Below are 22,481 nucleotides of genomic sequence, written 5' to 3' on the forward strand. Positions count from 1 at the left end.
TGAATCTAAAAATTCCTTTCACTTGTTAGTAAATTTGCATCATGATTGCTTAGTGTTTCGACTGTAAGTCTAACAGGTTTTAAATTGTTTAATATATTTTCAGCAATGTTGAACACTTGTCCATAATAAGAGTTTCCTTTAAAATATGTCATTCATATTTTAAAGGAAACATATTCCAATATGTTTTGCAGTCTGAAATGACTTGTAACTATTTATTATTAGCTATTTAGTTATTTTTACAGAATAGAATTAATTGTTGGAGAACATTTAAACAATTTAACAAGTTATCTTATAACTTTTGTTTTTTATATTGATATTCCATACATGAGAAGTTGAAAGACCTATAAGCCCCTCCTTACCTACACCCATGTATAGGGTGTAGGTGAGGAATCACATAGAAGTTGATTGACTTTTTTTGTTTTGTTTTGTTTTTTTGAAGAGTTGCAAGTTGTTCCAGAGGACAAAGGTAGATGAAATAAAAGAGGAAGATGAAAAGCAGGTTTGGTGTGTTTGCAGTTGCACAATAAAGGGGTGCTGGGAGGCTGCTGCCCTTGTATTAACAGATACAATATAAAGTGGAGGGATGATGGTTGCCAGCTCAGTAGAGCAATGACCATTGAAGTACCTGTAGAATAGACACAGAGCTGAAACACTGCATCTCTGCGATGGAGATTGAAGTGAATCTGTAAGAGAGAGAGAGAGAGAGATCGATCGATCCTCTATGAGACTAGTTGCTGTTCTCTGGACAGTGCCAAGAATTTTTAATTAGGTTCTTCACCTTAAACATGCAAGCAGTATTCTGAACATTAGCAGATTTAGGATTTCTATATTGCTAAGAGTTGGCTGTAAAATTGCATTTAGGATGAAAGAGAATGGCTAGTGTTTTGGATACTGAGGAAGCTATTGTTGTAATATGCTTGCGTGAGGAGAGGCTAGTGATGAATGTTAGTCCAAGCAGAGAGAGCGAGAGAGATCTGATCTTGTTTGGTGGTTTGTGTATTACTAAAGGAATGCAAGCTGAGATTTCTCTTGCAAGAGAAGTGAAATATGTAAATAAAAGACTAGAGTGGGATGTTCTTTGTAGTCATCCCACTTAGTTAAGACTAGTCGTTCATCCACATGTTTCACTTAGTTTTGTGTGTGTGTGTGTGTGTGTGTGTGTGTGTGTGTGTGTGTGTGTGTGTGTGTGTGTGTGTGTGTGTGTGTTATAAGTTTCATATTGTACCCTGAAGATGTCACCATGACTGAGATGAAATGTTGGAAGAATTAAATAGTTCTTTTAATCTTTCCCAGTGCTGTTTTACTCCATTAAGCCTTCAACATGAGTATAGGCATGTATTGTATTGTATAAGTGAAAGCCTTACAGACAATCCACCATACAAAGAAAATCCAATCTCCTCTATATAAGTGGCCTCAAAAATGCCATCATTGTACTGATGTACTTCTGACATTCCATCTGATTTTTATCCTGTGGAACTGCTTTACTGCTGTAACCTTCTAAGATTCTTTCAAAGGGTATCACTTGCATTCCAGAAACCAGATATTACAATAGCTGGTTTAACCATCAATAATCAGGCAGTGGTTTTTCATTGGGTGATCAAAGCCATCTATAGCCTAGATGTCTAAGTTGGTAGCTTTTGCAAATAAGATGGTACATATCCATTAGTGGACAATACTCACAGAATTTGCCAGAGGGCCATTTCAGAAAATTGGCCACACTACAGGAAAGTAGGATTTGTTTGGGAGTGGCTGTATGTTGCACATTACTCATTAGTGACCCAGTGAAAATATTTTCATATTATTACTCTTCTTTACATTTAATCAACTCCTTTCTATAAATTAATTTATTTTGATTAAAAAAAAAGTGGAATGGATAAAGTTTCTGTATAATGCTTAATTTGCTTTTTTTTGTTATGCAGGTGGCTGCACTTCTAATTGTTATGTTGTTGCCTATTACAGATTGAACTTTAAAGATTTGAAGTCATTTGATAGAAATCATAAGCATTTTATCAATTCATTTTTGATTAATGTCAGAGTCTTTAATAATGAACCACTTATTTAAAAAATAAATCTATGTGAATCCCACCACAAATAGTGTAATGTTAGGATCATGGGTGGACTAAGGTTAGATAATTCTGGAAACCCTACTCTAGAAACCAAACATGTAACATTTGATAACTTGGTTACAAAGATGGTTGACTGATAGGAGCTAGCGAGAGTTGTGTATGAGGGTGCAGTGACCTGAAAAAGGAAGGTGATGAGTGGGCTACCACAGGGTTCTGTTCTAGAACCACTGTTGTTTAATTTATATATCAGTGATGTTGTTTAGGGTGTAAAAGAAGATATTCAGGTGTTTGCTGATGATGCTAAATTAAGAAGAGCAATGTTAAGATGTTCTGATGTGGTGTTGTTACAAAAGGATTTGAATAGGTTTGAATGGTGCTTTGGTCTGAAAAATGGGGATGCCATTTCACTGTTACTAAGTGTAAAGTTATGCACTTTGGCCAGAGAAGATGGGATGAGGTTTATCATATTGGAGGAACTTTGTTTTGCATCATGAGGTGGAGGCAGGGATCTAGAGATTTTGGCATATAGGTAATTATTTCAGTTATTTCAGTTAAGGATCTCACTGGCTTGACATTATTTTGAACTATCTGTTCCTATCAGAGATCAGGCAAGAACCTTCTGAACACTATGCTAGCTCATGTTTTCAAGATTTTTTTTTGTAAACTCCGGTGAGAGGAGCCTTTCAAAAATAGATACAAGGAAATTATTGCATAAGATGCATAATTCCAGTAATTCATGTCTTTTTAAGTAGTGCACTGCAGAAGTAACTAATGGTGATGGTTGTCTTCTTGTAAGTTCTCAGACAAACATTGTTTGTCTGCTTGTGTATAAAATACCCAATGAATATTTATTGTCTTTGTGTGCCTTCTTTTTAGCTCTTTTCTTCAGTGTATATGGCATAAAGAGTTATTGGTGAATAAAAGATCATGGGTGTTATAAGAGAGAAGAATAACTTGGATAGTGAATTTACAAATTGTTTTTCTTTTATAGTAGAGTTAGGGTAATTAATATGCAATTTTAAATATCAAGTTGAAAAATATCTGTAGATTTTTTATAGCACTCATGTTATAAGAAATAGTGAGTGCATATAAAATTTTGTTCAACAGTTATAATTAAGAATAGGTTGTTATTAATTATATTAATATTTTATAATAATATTAATTATTGTTGTAAAATTATATGTGATTTAACTCTATCATTTTTATAGCTTGCATATTTGAAAGTTGCTGAGCAAGAAAATATACTTGAACCATTAGAATTCTCATTGAAAAGAGGTAAGAAAATTTCTTTTCTCTCGATCTCCCCTTATATTATATATGTAGGTGTGTGTGTGGGGGGGGGGGGTTACTCATTTTACTGTAAGGTTCCTGTTCAGGCATTTTCACATGTTAAAGAACGTTGAAATTTGTAAGCATTACCTTATTCAGTATATTCAGTGCATTCATTGGAACTAATGAGAAATCTATGTTTTTAATATTTAAATTATTTTTTTAAGGAATTGCCCTACCCCAAAAAAAATGGAAGACACACATGACACATACACACAAAAAAAGGATTTTACAGAGAAATAATTTGAGAAAGTGTAAATGGATTTCACAGTTTCCGTTTATGTTTAATACAGAAGAACAAGCTGAATATGAAATTCACCTTACAGCATTGTGGTATTATCTTTTATTATTTTCAAGATATCTTAATAGAAGGAGCTAAAACTGTATTTAATCTGACAGCTGGATATATATAACCTGTGAAAAAAATCTGTTTTCAGTGAATATTATTTGCCACCTAAAGATGTTCACAAATATCCTGCCTTGGGATATCTCTGGAACACCTAGTGGATTATCAGAAAATGAATGGATTGGATTATTAACACTATTAAAATAATTTATCAAAAAAATTGACAAATCTTTCAAATAGGAGAGTTGGGATACTCAAACAATATTCATAAATGAGTTGAGCATCTATTTTTTTGGTCAGAGCAGTCCATGCCAAACTATTCCAAAAGGAATTTCAGAAGTGGATCAATTGTGTGTATTTATGAATACATAAATGTACAAAATTTGTTCTCTCATGCCAAGGCAAATGTATGTATAGATTGTCATTTTTTCTAGAAATGCATCCTATATCCCCAACTTATTGATGACAGAAAATAAGGCAGTATATAGTCTAAGAAAAAGTACAAACATAATTGATTCTCAGATTATACAAAGGAAATTCTAAACAGGATAAAGGTATGAGTAAAATATATTCCCAGTATAATGCATAAATAGATTGAATTGGACTCAGCATTGAATCAATATTTTATTGAAATAATTTGTATTTACTGGGGGGGGGGGGGGAACCAGCCATGATTCTTCTAAATAACAAATAAAAGATGTTATATTCAGACAGTGATGAATGAAAAGGGAAAGGAAGGATTATAACTATAGTATTGAACACTGAACATGACGATAATCTCCTTAAATATTGAGCTACTTCAAAGTAGAGAGGTGTGGGTAAACATCAAAATGGGGAATTTGATAATAAGACTCATTTGTGCCTATAGTTCAATCATTACTTTTTGGGGCGGACAGCATGCATCGGTATGGCATACTGGCACCTTTATTAACAGTGATCTGTGATATATATGGTACAGTTTTAATTTTACAATTTTCCTGCTAGCAAAGAATGCTTACCGTCATCTATTGTTTACAAAAAAAGTACTGAGTTCCATAGAAGGTTCTACTAAGGAAGAAGTGGAGTTATTTTTTGAATCATTAGACAAGGCAGCCAACAAAAAGAAAAAGTAAAAGTTGGTCCTTCTTGAAGATCTCTTTGGCCGAGTAGGAAACAAATATCAGGCATAGAAATGTGTTGGGAAAATTTGGAGGAAAGAGCAGAGCCAGTAATAATCGTTCATACCTGCTAGATTTCTGTGCAGGAGATGTTCTATTCTCTTACCTACACCATGTTCCAACATAAAGATTTGCACAAATTCACATCAAGAGAAGACAGAAGAAATAAGAAAAGTCTCATTGACCATGTTATTGTTGATAGTGATATCTTCATGTTCAGAACATTAGTATACAGGGGATCTCATATAGGAAGTAATCACTATTTAGTTTTGAGGAAAATGAAATTTATCATCATATTTAAAAAGAAAAGTAAGAAAGTTTTAAAAAGAATCAGAGTTGAACAGCTTTCAGAGGTAAACTTTAGACTCATATACAAATATTATTTCAAGAAAAAATGAAAGAGTGTGAATACAAGAACCAGAATTTTGAGACCCATAGGCAGACTCTGAAAACATTGATTCAGTCAGAAAGGGCATATGTGAAGTTGATTGCAAGGATACAAACAAACAGAACTTGATTGTGGTCTCAGGAAGTTAAAGAATCATTCATGGAAAAGAAGAAAGCATATTGAAAATTCCCAGTAAATAGTCAGCATATGCTCTGAGAGAATACAGAGAAAATTTTCAGAAAGCAAAGCACTATCAAGACTTCAATAAGAATGTAGAAGATAAATATCACAGAGGTAGAAAATATGTTCTGGAGGCTATTGAAAAAGCTTGGAAATGGAGGAAAGAGCACTGTAAAAGAATCAGAGATGATAAAGGTCACATGAAAACTGAAGAATTATAAAAATTCTAGATAAAATTTCCGAAGCAGTTACTTGGTAAGATTAGTAAGTGAAACAAGAAGTGAGAGAATAATGCAATTACTAATACATATCAAAATTCATCATCATCAACTTCCCGCTATGTACTCTCAAGGGGTTTACAGGATATGATAGTACTACATGAAAAATTTACATCATTATTAATTTCCTATCTACAATTTTCCTCCAAATCAGTCTGTTACTTGTCAAGACTCCAACATTATCAGATCTTATATTTCTATCGTCTAAGGCACTTTGGACCGTATCAATCCACCTATATCTTGGTCTTCCTCTGGGCCGTTTTCCTGCCAACCTGGCAGAGAACACTTGTTTTACTAATCTTTCCTTGCCCATTCTGTTTAAGTGACCACACCACCTGAGATTAGCTCTGCTAACACATTCCCTGATGCTGACAATGTTGAGTTCTTTCCTAATATCCTCATTTTTAATATGATATTGCCATTGATGCCATCTGTTCACGCCTATAATCTTTCTCAGGACTCTCATATCTGTGGTCTCTAGTCTTTGGTCAAGTGTTTTACTTCTGACCCAGCTCTCAGATCCATAAGTTAAAACTGGTTTGAACACTGTCTCGTATACAGCTAATTTAGTGTTCCGACTAATTTCTCTCTTATTCCATATGAATTTATTCAATTGACTTCCCACCATACCAGCTTTGCTGATTCTGTTGTCTATTTCTATATTTAATTTACCATCTTCAGTAAAAATCGTGCCTAAGTAGCTGAAATGTTTTACTTGTTCAACAGGTTCTCCATTCACAACACAGTTGACATTTTAAATGATTCTGCCTATTTTCATTGTCTTTGTCTTTTTATTGCTGACCTTCATACCATATCTATTACAACAGCTATTCAATTTAGTCAGAGAATCTTGCAGACTTGTAGCGGATTTATTTAGAAGTATAACATCATCCGCATAAAGCAAAGCGCTGACATTAACATCTCCAATTTTGATATCATGTTTAATACCACTTTCCTTCATAATGTGATCCATATAGATAATGAATAACAGAGGGGATAATGTACATCCTTGTCTCACACCAGATTTAACATTAAACCATCTTCCTGTACTTCCTTCAATTCTAACTGCTGACTTACAACTCAAATAAAGACTAAGTATTGCTTGATATAATGCCCCATTGACACCATATAACTGCAGCGTATTGAATACCTTCTCTCTTGGCACCTTGTCATATGCCTTTTCCAAATCGACAAAACTTAAATACGGATCTTTGTTATATTCCCATGCTTTCTCGACTATTTGTCGTAAAGTGAAGATCTGATCCTGACAGCCTCTATTTGGCCTGAATCCAGCTTGTTCTTCACCAAGCTTTTCTTCCACAATTCTTCTCAACCGTTTCTCAAGTATATACTTGTATAGATCTTGCTGGGAACACTCAGTAGGGAAATACCTCTGTAATTCTCACATGCAGTTTTATTTCCCTTTTTATATATGGGTACTATAAGAGGTCTACTCCAATCATCGGGAATTCGTCCCTCTGTCCAGCTCTTCTGAACTATGCAGTGCAGCCACTGTAAGACTCTCACACCACCATACTTCAGCGTTTCTGGTCGAATATCATCTACTCCTGCTGCCTTTCCACATTTCTAGCCTTTGATGGCTTTTTCTACTTCAAGTGTGGATATGTATTCCTGACTGCATGCCTGGTCAGTGTTTTTTACCACTGTGCTGTCATCACTGCTTGTTTCATTTAGAAGTTTTTCAAAGTAATTACTCCATACTTCAAGGATATCTTTTTCTCCCATTTTCATGTCACCTTAATCATCTCTAACTCCTTTTTACAGCAGAGTTAGTAAAAGGAGTTAGAGATGATAAAGGTGGACCTCTATTCCTCCATTCCTAAGCTTCTTCAACAACCTCCAGAATATTTTGCCACCTTGATATTTATTTTTTATGTTCTTGCCAAAGTCCTCCCATGACTTTTGTATAGCTAGTTTTACACAGTGTTTAGCATTCTTGCATTTGTCTCTATATTCTCTAAGAGCACAAGCTGACTTATTTGACAGGAACTTTTGATATGCTTTCTTCTTTTCCTTCACTGCCTCTTTAACTTCCTGTGTTCACCTGGGAGTTCTGATTTTTTTTATCCTTACAGACAACCTCACCACATGCCTCTCTGGCAGAATCAATCAATGTTTTCTTCAGAGTTTGCCACTGAATCTCCAAGGTTTGATTCCTGTTCTTAAACACTTTAATTTTTTCTTCAATAATCATTGTGTATTTTAGTCTACAGTTAACATCTGATAGCTGCTCAACTTTTATTCGCTTTAAAGCTTTCTTACATGTTATTCTTTTCAATATGAAATTCAATTTTATCTTGCTCAAGAGTAGATAGTGATCACTTCCAATTTCAAATCCTCTGTACACTCTGGTGTCCTGCACCAAGGAGAAAACATCACTATCAACAATAACAGAGTCAATGAGACTTTCCTTATTCCTAGCCTCTTCTTTCCATGTGAATTTGTGCACATTTTTATGTTGGAACATGGTGTTAGTAATAACCAGTCCATGTCCTGAGCAGAAATCCAACAGATATTTGCCATTATTATTAGCTTTGCTCTTTTCTCCAAATTTTCCCAAAATATTTTTGTATGTCTCACAATCATTTCCTACTCTGCTATTTCGATCCCCAACCAGGACCAATTTTTCATTGTGTCAGTGGCTTTTTCTAAGGCCTCAAAAAATTCCTCCACTTCTACCTTAGTAGAACCTTCTGTGGGACCATAGGCACAAATAAGTCTCATTGTCCAGTTCTCCATTCTCATATTTGCCCACATTACTCTACTTGAGACTGACTGCCATTCAAGAAGATTAGCCTCGTATTTTGTGTTGAATACTATGGCTACTCCTTCTTTTCCTTGATTGTCATTGCCTGAATATAACATTTTGTATTTATTGCTCAGAAAGATCTCACCAGTTTTGGTCTTTTTTGTTTCAGTCACCCCGATTATGTCGATCTGTTACTTATCTAGTTCCTCAGCTAGCTCCATTTCTTTGCTATTCAGGCTTCTTACGTTGATAGTACCAATCTTTAACTCTGGGGATGTTGAGTTGGGGTTTGTTTTCAGATTTGTTCCAGTAGCTGACTTTTCGCTGTTCACCCTGGTTCCCTGGCGAAAACAACGGGGGCCTTGTTTAACCGGGCGACGCCCCAGCCGGCATGAAATGTTGTCATGTTGTACCATCATTTTTAATTTTGGTTTAACCAATAAGAATACAATTTGGTCGGCTAAATCCCAAATTGCCAGCCTATCCTCGTTCGTTCAGTATCCAAGTAGATACCCAACAGGGTGCACCACGAGAAGGTGAGGATTGGACATTAGGTCAGAAGCCCTGGTCGGTTCTCCGCATTCCTTTAAAGGCTATGTGGTGGTCTTCTCTCAGTTATACAGCTTTGACCCTTAAGCACCCCCCATATCAAAATTTAAAGTGGAAATAAAAGCCATTAACAACCTGATATATAGAATATCATGTTTTTGATATTTCTTTAATATGAGGTATAAAAGTTTTGCAGTAGCTAGCTATACTGCATAATTCAAAAAGCCTGATCAGAAGGTTGAATTCCTTGATGATTAGTGTCAAGTTCTCATAGTACCTATCTATAAAAAGGAAAATCAAACTGAATGTGAGAATTACATGGAATTTCCATACCAAGTTTTGCAGGTAAGATGTAAGCATACCTGATATCAAAATTGGAGAAGTTAATCTCAGCTCTTGACTTGAAACAGATAATGTTATACACTTCAATAAATCGGTATAAGTACAGATTCCTTAACTAAATTGAATAACTTGTAACAGATTTGGTAAGAAAATCAGCATTAAAAAAAAAAGATTATTAAAATAGGCAGGAACACTGAAAACATCAGCAGCCTCTTAAACGGAACCTATAGAAGAATTAAAACATGTCAGGTCTTGTCTGGTGAATATTTGATAAATATGGTAAGAAGAGAGAAATTAATCAATACTGTAAAGTAACTGTGTGACAAGACAGTACTCAATCCAGTTTTGACTTATGAATCTCAGAGCTCAATTAGAAATAAAACAGTTCATCACAAACTGGAGACCACAGATATGATATTTCAAAAAACAAAACAAAAAAAATTATAGGCATGAACAGAATTTTTAACAGGTGAAGAATCCTGTTAAAAATAAGGATATTAAGAAGGAACTTGGTATTGTTACTATTCAGGAATGTGTGATCAAAGTTAATTTAAGATGGTATGGTCACTTAAACAGAATGAGAAAGGAAAGGTCAAGTATTTGATGCCAGGATGTTGTGAAAAAGACTTGAGTAAGTCAAAGATGTAGGTAGAAGTACCTTAAAAGATCGAAAGATAATGACTGACAGTATCAGAGTGCTGACAGATAGCCTTAAGTGAAAGAAAATTGTAGATAGCAAGTTAGTAATACTGTAAGCTTTTCATTTTGTACTATCATAGTATCATGGACACTTGAGAGTGCATGTATGAGCAGCTTGATGGAGATGATGAATTAGACCCAATATGATGACTGCATTTTAAAGGAAATGACTTCTGATAATTATTACTTGAATTGAAGTGTTCATCATCATCAAATTATTGATATGTACCCTCAAGGGGATGTACAGAATATTATGGTGGTACTACATGAAAAAGTTACACTATTACTAACTTCTGATCAACAGTTTTTCTCCAAATTAATCTGCTATCTGTCAAGACTCCAATATTATCAGATCTTACATTTCTGCCTTTTAAAGCACTTTTTACTGTATCAGTCCACCTAGATCTTGATCTTTCTCTAGGTCTTTTTCCTGCCACCCTGGCAAAGAACACTAGTTTTGTTAATCTTTCCTCTCCCATTCTATTTAAGTGACCATACCATCTGAGATTAGTTCTGCTAACACATTCCTGAATGCTAACAATGGTAAGTTATTTTCTAATATCCTCATTTTTAATACAATACTGCCATTGATGACATCTGTTCACTCCACTAATCATTCTCAGAACTCTGTGGTCTCCAGTCATTGATCAAGTGTTTTATTTCTAACCCAGCTTTCAGATCTATTAAAATTGGTTGCAATTTTAATAGATCTGATTTAACTGCCTTGCATACAGCTAGTTTAGTGTTTTGACTAATTTCTTTCTTATTTCATATAAATTTATTTAGCTCTCTACCATACCAACTTTACTAATTCTGTTGTCCAGATCTACAAAACCTAAATACAAATCCTTGTTATATTCCCATGATTTCTTAATGATTTGTGTTAAAGTGAAAATCTGATCCTGACAACCTCGATTTGGTCAGAATCCAGCTTGAATATAATGTGCTTTATGGAGTCATCTTCTGAAATACTGATAATAGTAGGCTGCCATCAGGTTGATGAAGAATTACCGTATTTACCCGAATATAACTCGCACTTTTTTCCACAAAATTTGAGTTAAAAAATTGTGATGCAAGATATATGCAGGGATTTTAGGAAACTAAAGTTTTTCAGAAATAATCTAAATTCATCATCATCATCATCATGCATATCAAGGATTTAGGCCTAGTGTGGCATGTTCCGGCCTTAGAAGTCATCGTTGAATCGTTTAAGAGGATGTCCTGGTTTTCTTTTTCCTAATGACTTGTACTTTAAACTTTAAGGCTTGTTTCGATAATCTTTCTATTTTCTTTCTTAGAACGTGTTCCATTCATTTATGTTTATATTTTTTAATTTTTTCTATTACTGATTCTCGGTTTAATTCTTTCATAATTTCTTCATTTCTTTTGTGATCAAATAGAGTATACTTTGCAGTTTTTCTCATAAACTTCATATCTGCTGTTATTAATCTTTGTTTGTCTTTTTGTTTTATTGTCCAGATTTCACTTCCATACAATAAGACTGATAGGGCTAATGTATTGTATACCTTTTAGTCTGGTTTGTTTTTGAACTAGGTCAAATCAATCAAATCAAATTCCTGCTATGTACCCTCAAGGGGTGTACAGGATATGACAGTACTACATGAAAAAATTACATCATTACTAACTTCCTATCTACAATTTTCCTCCAAATCAGTCTGTTACTTGTCAAGACTCCAACATTATCAGATCTTATATTCTATCGTCTAAGGCACTTTGGACCGTATCAATCCACCTATATCTTGGTCTTCCTCTGGGTCGTTTTCCTGCCAACCTGGCAGAGAACACTTGTTTTGCTAATCTTTCCTCTCCCATTCTATTTAAGTGACCATACCACCTGAGATTAGCTCTGCTAATGCATTCCTGGATGCTGACAATGTCAAGTTCTTTCCTAATATCCTCATTTTTATATGATATTGCCATTGATGCCATCTGTTCATGCTTCTAATCTTTCTCAGGATTCTCATATCTGCGGTCTCTAGTCTTTGGTCAAGTGTTTTACTTCTGACCCAGCTCTGAGATCCATAAGTTAAAACTGGTTTGAACACTGTCTCGTATACAGCTAATTTAGTGTTCCGACTAATTTCTCTCTTATTCCATATGAATTTATTCAATTGACTTCCCACCATACCAGCTTTGCTGATTATGTTGTCTATTTCTATATTTAATTTACCATCTTCGGTAAAAATTGTGCCTAAGTAGCTGAAATGTTTTACTTGTTCCACAGGTTCTCCATTCACAACACAGTTGACATTTTCAATGATTCTGCCTATTTTTATTGCTGACCTTCATACCATATCTATTACAACAGCTATTCAATTTAGTCAGAGAATCTTGCAGACTTGTAGCGGATTTATTTAGAAGTATAACATCATCCGCATAAATGAAAGAGCTGACATTAACATCTCCAATTTTGATATCATGTTTAATACCACTTTCCCTCATAATGTGATCCATATAGATAATGAATAACAGAGGGGATAATGTACATCCTTGTCTCACACCAGATTTAACATTAAACCATCTTCCTGTACTTCCTTCAATTCTAACTGCTGACTTACAACTCAAATAAAGACAAGTATTGCTTGATATAATGCCCCACTGACACCATATAACTGCAGTGTATTGAATAGCTTCTCTCTTGGCACCTTGTCATATGCCTTTTCCAAATCGGCAAAACTTAAATACAGATCTTTGTTATATTCCCATGCTTTCTCGACTATTTGTCGTAAAGTGAAGATCTGATCCTGACAGCCTCTATTTGGCCTGAATCCAGCTTGTTCTTCACCAAACTTTTCTTCCACAATTCTTCTCAACTGTGTCTCAAGTATACTGGCATAGATCTTGCCAGGAACACTCAGTAGGGAAATACCTCTGTAATTCTCACATTCAGTTTTATTTCCCTTTTTATATATGGGTACTATGAGAGCTCTGCTCCAATCATCGGGAATTCGTCCCTCTGTCCAGGCTTTCTGAAATATGCAGTGCAGCCACTGTAAGATTTTTATACCACCATACTTCAGCATTTCTGGTCGAATATCATCTACTCCTGCTGCCTTTCCACATTTCAAGCCTTTGATGGCTTTTTCTACTTCAAGTATGGATATGTATTCCTGACTGCATGCCTGGTCAGTGTTTTTTTATCACTGTGCTGTCATCACTGCTTGTTTCATTTAGCAGTTTTTCAAAGTAATTACTCCATACTTCAAGGATATCTTTTTCTCCTGTTTTCATGTCACCTTTATCATCTCTAACTCCTTTTACAGCACTCTTTCCTCCATTCCTAAGCTTCTTCAACAACTTCCAGAATATTTTGCCACCTTCTTGATATTTATTTTCTATATTCTTGCCAAAGTCCTCCCATGACTTTTGTTTAGCTAGTTTTACACACTGTTTAGCTTTCTTACATTTGTCTCTGTATTCTGTAAGAGTAAAAGCTGACTTATTTGCCAGGAACTTTTGATATGCTTTCTTCTTTTCCTTCACTGCCTCTTTAACTTCCTGTGTCCACCAGGGAGTTCTGATTTTTTTATCCTTGCACACAACCTCACCACATGCCTCTCTGGTAGAATCAATCAATGTTTTCTTCAGAGTTTGCCACTGAATCTCCAAGGTTTGATTCCTGTTCTCAAACTCTTTCATTTTCTTTTCAATAATCTTTCTGTATTTTAGTCTACAGTTAACATCTGAGAACTGCTCAACTTTTATTCGCTTTAAAACTTTCTTACATGCTATTCTTTTCAATATGAAATTCAATTTTATCCTGCTCATGACTAAATAGTGATCACTTCCAATTTCAAATCCTCTGTACACTCTGGTGTCCTGCACCAGGGAGAAGACATCACTATCAACAATAACATAGTCAATGAGACTTTTCTTATTCCTAGCCTCTTCTCTCCATGTGAATTTGTGCACATTTTTATGTTGGAACGAACTAGGTTTGGTTTAAATATAGAGTGAATCACACCTGTTATTTTAAATATTTTGCAATTTTTACGTTTATATCTTTTTCATTTTCATATGTGATCATACATCCTGGGTAGTTAAATGAATTCACCTGTTCTAAGATCTCGTTATCTATTATTATTATCTATCTATCACTATTATCTATCTATTACTATCTTCTTGCTGGATCTTGTTTTTTAAAGGCCATAGTTTTTGATTTTTCTGTTGATATTATTGATGATATTTCTGTTGATATTTGATAAAAACTAAATTGACGTTTATAATTGAATTCATTATAAACAGTGTTCATTATAATTTATAATTGCTCACATTATTTATAAAATGAATGCATTTAAATTTTAATGAATTCAGTTTAATCCTTTATCCAAGTGTAAGCAAACTAAGTTTGCATCTGAAAATATCTTCAGGACTGAGGTAAGGTGGTACATCCCTTGACAACTCGTAGCAAAGGTGGACCAAGCTCTCATCACTCCTTGTCTCAGTATCTCCCATAATGCAAAGCACATCTTGCAGACATGTATACTGTTATGCATTAAGGGAAGGGTCACTACCCAGACCAGTTTCAACCTTTATTGAGGTCTCATCAGTGGGAGGCAGACCCAGAGTGGTGATACTAAGGCAGAAGCAATGGATTACCTATACGTGTTGCCAACCGGTGAACTACCTTATTATTAAATTACTCTGGATTTAGAGAAAGATATTGGATTTTTATTTTGCACTTAGTTAGACTATAATGAATTTAGTTTAATCCTTTATCCAAGTGTAAGCAAACAAAGTTTGCACCTGAAAATATCTTCAGGACTGAGGCTTTTGCCTTAGTATCACCACTCTGGGTCTGTCTTCCACTGACGAGACCTCAATAAAGGTCGAAACCGGTCTGGGTAGTGGCCCTTCCCTGCATAGCAGTATACATGTCTGCAAGGAGATGTGCTTTGCATTATGGGAGATGCTAAGACAAAGAGTGATGAGAACTTGATCCACCTTTGCTACGAGTTGCCAAGGGATGTATCACCTTACCTCAGTCCTGAAGATATTTTCAGGTGCAAACTTTGTTTGCTTACACTTGGATAAAGGATTAAATTAAATTCATTATAGTCTAACCAAGTGCAAAATAAATTTCCAGTAATTAAATTTTAATTATCAATGTTATACACGTGATCAGCCACTCACCTTCATCACGCGATATATTTGTTTCTTTAGCGACACTGCTTCTATAATTAAATTAAAACAGACAGTTTTGTTGTTGCTTGTCCTTTTATCATTTCGGAATCATATGAGTTTAAAACCAGCACTCTAACTGAAATGTTTCTCCATATTTCAAACAAAAATTACCAGTAATTTACAAGACTTGAGATACATTATGAACACTCCTTCACTAATGATTAATGGGAGCTGAAAGTGGAGCATGAAATGGACAGCAAAGGTAGGTCAGTAGAAATCGTGCAGCTATGAAAAGATGCATATTATTGGTGCGGTATTAACAAAAGATCATGTGACTCAACGACAAAGGCAAGACGATGATTGTTGAGTTGAAATGCTGATTCTTTTCAACTGAATTCCAAAATATCTGAAACTACCATGACAACATTCGCTATCTATTTCTTAAAGTTTTAAACTTTTTTCATATGCCAGGTATATGTGAAACTTTTTTTCGTAAAGTAAAATCGGGGGGGGGGGGGGGGTATTCAAGGACAAGTAATATTCGAGTAAATCCAATAAAAAGACTATTTAATTTTTTTTAATTTTTCTAAAATTAACTGAATTCCTGGATATATTTATGGAAAGAAAGTAAGACGGTTACAGATATGCAAATTGTTTTGAGAATGAGTGCCTATTGTGTGGAGAGAGTAAAACATGTGATACTGAAATAAAGATTGTTGATAGTCTGGTAAATGATAGTATTGGCAATATTGTTGAAAATGTAGTGGTGGAAGATCAGGAGAACAAAGAGGCATAATGGAAGAAATAAAGTGTTCTTATGGAGTTATTTATAGAATAGAGTGCGAGATGAAAAGATTACAGAAACATCAGGAAACTGTTAGAGCTGAGAAGAGAAAAAGTAAGAGTGTTAGGTAAGAAACATGAATGTCTAGAGAAGGAAGGAAAGTAAGAAAAAATTTTGTATGGTGATTCCATGATAAGAGGAGTACTTAATGAGAGTGTGACTAAATCTCCTTTCTTTAGTGCAAAAATTAATAATAAATGAAGTTAGTTATCAGCATGCAATAAAAAAAAAAGTAAAGAAGAAGTCAGTAATTTGATGATGATGAAATCTTCAATTCAAGTAATAATTATCATAGGTGATTTCCTTTAAAGTGCAGTCATCATATTGGGTCCAATTCATCATTGCCATCAAATTGCTCACATATGCACTCTCAAGTGTACAGGATACTATGATGATAGTACAGAATAAAATGTTTACAGTGTTACTAACTTCCTATCAACAATTTTCCTTCACTTTAGTCTATCTGTCAGTTCTCTGATACTGTCAGAGGACAGTGAACTGAATGGATATATAAATGTTATGGATATAAGTAGGACTATCATTATGGGTGATTTCAACTATGGGGATATAGACTGGACAGAGGACAAAGCATGAAAGATGTCTGATTGATAAAAATAAGACTAGCCACAAGTGCTAGGAGTCTGGTAGAACACCTGGAAAGCTAAGTGGATGATGTTGTGTTCTTAGGTGAAGAAAGGAAGGTTGAAATTTTCCTCCTAGGATGAAAGGATACAAAGATGTTGAGAAGCCTCAGACCTTTCACAGTATGTCTCATTATTTCTTTAACAAGAATCTAAGAGATTTCTTCTTGAGACATGGAGATAGGGAGCCTAAAACTGTTACTATGATAGTACAGTGATAGTAATTCACTCTTGAAGAAATAAGTCCTCTCTACAACATAAAGTATTGTCGTGACGTTCTATTTTCATGTTATGTTCTAAATCTGCCATCTTGGTTCAAGTCACTCTTATCAATATAACAACTAATTGCAAATTGATCACCGATCCAAAAGTATTGAAATTTATAATTATACTGCACCACCCCATTTTTAAATTAGTCTATATAAAATAGTAGGATCAATTCTTAATTAAGTTAGCAGTCTCCTCATTTATTTAGGCCGAATTATTTACTATTCCACTTGGGGTTCCTGCAAGATTCGAATATTTATGAACGGTGCAATAAAAAGGAATTCAGGCAAACACAATATTTAGATTAACAAAATAAAACATTTAATATATGATATATATATAACAAATACAAGAATTCTGCTTTAAAATGAAACAATACAATCAACTTAACACATCTTGCTAAGTCACTCATGCCACTTCAATGTTCTAAACTTTCACATACAATTCACAGTTTCAAAATCACAAGCTTTCTTAACTCAAGTTAATAAAACGAAACTTCTTATTTAATCAGTATCCACATATCTATCAGCTGTACTTAATATTTAAATTCACAGGAAGCACTAATCAAGGTGACAATATTCCAAGCAATCTTATTTTGGACTTTGAACTTCGAAGATATGTTAATGTTAGAATAAACAAACAAGTATGACTACTCTTACCAGATACAATCTTCAATACATCAATTAATTGTGAGCACACTTATGAATTAACTTATTTACGTTAGCGGAACACATTAAAAAAAATTCTCCAACGATTTAATTGAACTACTGCTAATCGCGCTTCACTACTCAAAAAAAACACATCAATAAAGCACTGATATCTTTCCTTGTTTACTTTTCTCAGACTAGTTAATTTCAATATAATTCTTCTCAGGGCAACATAGAATTAAGACGTAATCCTAGACTAACTGGAACTAATCAGAATTTTCCATTGAATGTCCAGTTCTTTATTTATCCGGTTATGGCATTAATTTTCCTTTACAACACAGCTGACTTCACTTGCAGCTAAGTATATGATTCACTATGTTTTGGCTCACTTCTAAACACTATTCTCATGAATTTCTGCCCTAGAGAACTTATAATTTTCTTCCACTTCCTTTGCTTGTATCCTACCTTCCTTCCCGCTCCGCAAAAACTTCCTCTCTTCTCTCTAATTAAAAATCTTAATTTCTTTTCCTCTCCTTTCAGTCCGAAGGTCACGCTCTCTTTGACTTGTGCTTGTTTATTTCATGCATCTCCATGACAACAACAAAATGCAAACATTTCGCTAATGTAATACAATGCTCTACTACTACATGAGTGATTACATAACGTTAAATTTTCACAAATAAGAATAAACAGAATATTTGAGCTACTTAATCAGCTTTTTCATTACGTACACAATTAATTATAATAACACTTTTCGTTACATCGTCATATATATATTTTAGTTATTATAAATTCTGCACATATTATTGCTTAAAATTTAATAGTAGGTTAAGTTTAGAATAAATATTTAAATAGTAATCCTAAATTAAGGAATAATAAATAATTTTTATACAAATCATGATTAATACATAATAAGCAATGTTAAATGTGAATGAAAAAAAATAAATTACACAACATAGTTTCATTCACAATTTAACAGTATCAACACGATGTATAATAAGATCTTGAATGACAATGTGATGTAGTGCGGATATAACAGTCAGTATGAATTTCTTTTTGAAATACTGAGAATTCCAAACTACTATTTGGTTGATGATGAAGAATCAATAAATCCAGGAAAGTCAACTGGTTGTTTTCCTCCTCCATCTTTCAAGTGAACTAAATCCTAATAATGAATCGCATTCATTTTACAGATGAAAAGTCCTAAATCAAATGGAGAACCATTCCATACAGCAAATATGTCATGCACATATTTAAACCACAGTATAGGTTTAAGAGAAATGTCATTAAAAGACAAAAATGATCTTCAAACACTTCATAAAGTAGTTAATGAGTATGGGAGAACGAGGACTTCCCATAACTTGACTGCATACTATGCTGATAGTGTGTTAACAAGTTCTCTTGATGTTAGTTTTCTTAGTTTACTTGCTTTCTTAAGATATTACAGAGAATTTGCCTACATCCTTACAAGAAAAAGGTCAAAATATTAAGCAATTTGTAGCCATATAATGGATTTCAAAACAAATTACCATTGTTGAAAAGAAATTTAGAGAAAAACTATTTCATTTATTTTAAACCATGAAAAGAAAATTTTGATAGAATAATACAACTTAATATGGATATAAATTTTGAAATATCTGTTTTCCAAAATTAGATGATCTTATCGAAAATTTAACAATAGATATCTCAGCTTCATGCTTTAAAATGCCATAATGTTATTAAAAATTCCCTTAAATGTTGACATTGAAAAAGTGCATCTTAGATATACGAAATTATGTGAGCATCATGCAAATATGTTTATTGGACTTAGAAGCAAAATTTGAACAAATTTGTTTTATAAGATTGTAAGTTCTTATAACTGTTTTCTTATAACTTCCATTATAAGAAAACATCTAAATCTAAAAGATTTCCAACTTCATAGAACTAAATATAGAGGCATAAGTAGAACATCATCATCATCAAATTCCTGCCATGTACCCTCAAGGGGCATACAGGGTATGATAGTACTATATGAAAAAAATTACATCATTACTAACTTCCTATCTACAATTTTCCTCCAAATCAGTCTGTTACTTGTCAAGACTCCAACATTACCAGATCTTATATTTCTATTGTCTAAGGCACTTTGTACCGTATCAATCCACCTATATCTTGGTCTTCCTCTGAGTCGTTTTGTTGCCAACCTGGCAGAGAACACTTGCTTTGCTAATCTTTCTTTCCCCATTCTGTTTAAGTGACCATACCACCTGAGATTAGCTCTACTAATCTCCTGGATGATGACAATGTCAAGTTCTTTCCTAATATCCTCATTTTTAATATGATATTGCCATTGATGCCATCTATTCATGCCTATAATCTTTCTCAGGACTCTCATATCTGCGGTCTCTAGTCTTTGGTCAAGTGTTTTACTTCTGACCCAGCTCTCAGATCCATAAGTTAAAACTGGTTTGAACACTGTCTTGTATACAGCTAATTTAGTGTTCCGACTAATTTCTCTCTTACTCCATATGAATTTATTCAATTGACTTCCCACCCTACCAGCTTTGCTGATTATGTTGTCTATTTCTATATTTAATTGACCATCTTCAGTAAAAATCGTGCCTAAGTAGCTGAAATGTTTTACTTGTTTCACAACACAGTTGACATTTTCACTGATTCTGCCTATTTTCATTGTCTTTGTCTTTTTATTGCTGACCTTCATACCATATCTATTACAACAGCTATTCAGTTTAGTCAGAGAATCTTGCAGACTTGTAGCGGATTTATTTAGAAGTATAACATCATCCGCATAAGACATTAACATCTCCAATTTTGATATTATGTTTAATACCACTTTCCTTCATAATGTGATCCATATAGATAATGAATAACAGAGGGGATAATGTACATCCTTGTCTCACACCAGAGTTAACATTAAACCATCTTCCTGTACTTCCTTCAATTCTAACTGCTGACTTACAACTCAAATAAAGACTAAGTATTGCTTGATATAATGCCCCATTCACACCATATAACTGTAGCGTATTGATTAGCTTCTCTCTTTGCACTTTGTCATATGCCTTTTCCAAATCGGCAAAACTTAAATACAGATCTTTGTTATATTCCCATGCTTTCTCGACTGTTTGTCGTAAAGTGAAGAATTGATCCTGACAGCCTCTATTTGGCCTGAATCCAACTTGTTCTTCTCAACCGTTTCTCAGGTATACTTGCATAGATCTTGCCAGGAACACGCAGTAGGGAAATACCTCTAATTCTCACATGCAGTTTTATTTCCCTTTTTATATATGGGTACTATGAGAGCTCTGCTCCAATCATCGGGAATTCGTCCCTCTGTCCAGGCTTTCTGAAATATGCAGTGCAGCCACTGTAAGATTTTTATACCACCATACTTCAGCATTTCTGGTCGAATATCATCTACTCCTGCTGCCTTTCCACATTTCAAGCCTTTGATGGCTTTTTCTACTTCAAGTATGGATATGTATTCCTGACTGCATGCCTGGTCAGTGTTTTTTTATCACTGTGCTGTTATCACTGCTTGTTTCATTTGGCAGTTTTTCAAAGTAATTACTCCATACTTCAAGGATATCTTTTTCTCCTGTTTTCATGTCACCTTTATCATCTCTAACTCCTTTTAAGCACTCTTTCCTCCATTCCTAAGCTTCTTCAACAACCTCCAGAATATTTTGCCACTTTCTTGATATTTATTTTCTATATTCTTGCCAAAGTCCTCCCATGACTTTTGTTTAGCTAGTTTTACACACTGTTTAGCTTTCTTACATTTGTCTCTGTATTCTGTAAGAGTAAAAGCTGACTTATTTGCCAGGAACTTTGGATATGCTTTCTTCTTTTCCTTCACTGCCTCTTTAACTTCCTGTGTCCACCAGGGAGTTCTGATTTTTTTATCCTTGCACACAACCTCACCACATGCCTCTCTTGCAGAATCAATCAATGTTTTCTTTAGAGTTTGCCACTGAATCTCCAAGGTTTGGTTCCTGTTCTCAAACTCTTTCATTTTCTTTTCAATAATCTTTCTGTATTTTAGTCTACAGTTCACATCTGAGAGATGCTCAACTTTTATTCGCTTTAAAACTTTCTTGCATGTTATTCTTTTCAATATGAAATTCAATTTTATCCTGCTCAAGACTAAATAGTGATCACTTCCAATTTCAAATCCTCTGCACACTCTGGTGTCCTGCACCAGGGAGAAAACATCACTATCAACAATAACATAGTCAATGAGACTTTTCTTATTCCTTGCCTCTTCTCTCCATGTGAATTTGTGCACATTTTTATGTTGGAACATGGTGTTAGTAATAACCAGTCCATGTCCTGAGCAGAAACCCAACAGATGTTTGCCATTATTATTAGCTTTGCTCTTTTCTCCAAATTTTCCCAAAATATTTTTGTATGTCTCACAATCATTTCCTACTCTGCTATTTAGATCCCCAACCAGGACCAACTTTTCCTTTTTCGTTGTGTCAGTTGCTTTTTCTAAAGCCTCAAAAAATTCCTCCACGTCTACCTTAATAGAACCTTCTGTGGGACCATAGGCACAAATAAGTCTCATTGTCCAGTTCCCCATTCTCATATTTGCCCACATTACCCTACTTGAGACTGACTGCCATTCAAGAAGATTAGCCTCGTATTTTGTGTTGAATACTATGGCTACTCCTTCTTTTCCTTGATTGTCATTGCCTGAATATAATATTTTGTATTTATTGCTCAGAAAGATCTCACCAGTTTTTGTCTTTTTTGTTTCAGTCACCCCTATTATGTCTGGTACTTATCTAATTCCTCAGCTGGCTCCAGTTCTTTGCCATTCAGGCTTCTTAT

General features: G+C 34.3%; 1 protein-coding gene across 1 annotated transcript in view; it reads left to right on the top strand.

The window, feature by feature from the left end:
- LOC150095241 (uncharacterized) overlaps positions 1-22,481 on the top strand; it is a 267,888-nt gene that overhangs the window by 33,023 nt on the left and 212,384 nt on the right. Inside the window, exon 3 of the mRNA XM_090410764.1 lies at positions 3,275-3,341. Within this exon, the coding sequence (XP_090266890.1) occupies positions 3,275-3,341 (67 nt within the window). The remainder of the gene's footprint in view (positions 1-3,274; positions 3,342-22,481) is intronic.

The sequence above is a fragment of the Typopeltis vanoorti genome, chromosome 20 (assembly GCF_054136105.1).
Source record: "Typopeltis vanoorti isolate ZY-2024b chromosome 20, IOZ_Tvanoo_1.0, whole genome shotgun sequence".
NCBI lineage: Eukaryota > Metazoa > Arthropoda > Arachnida > Uropygi > Thelyphonidae > Typopeltis > Typopeltis vanoorti.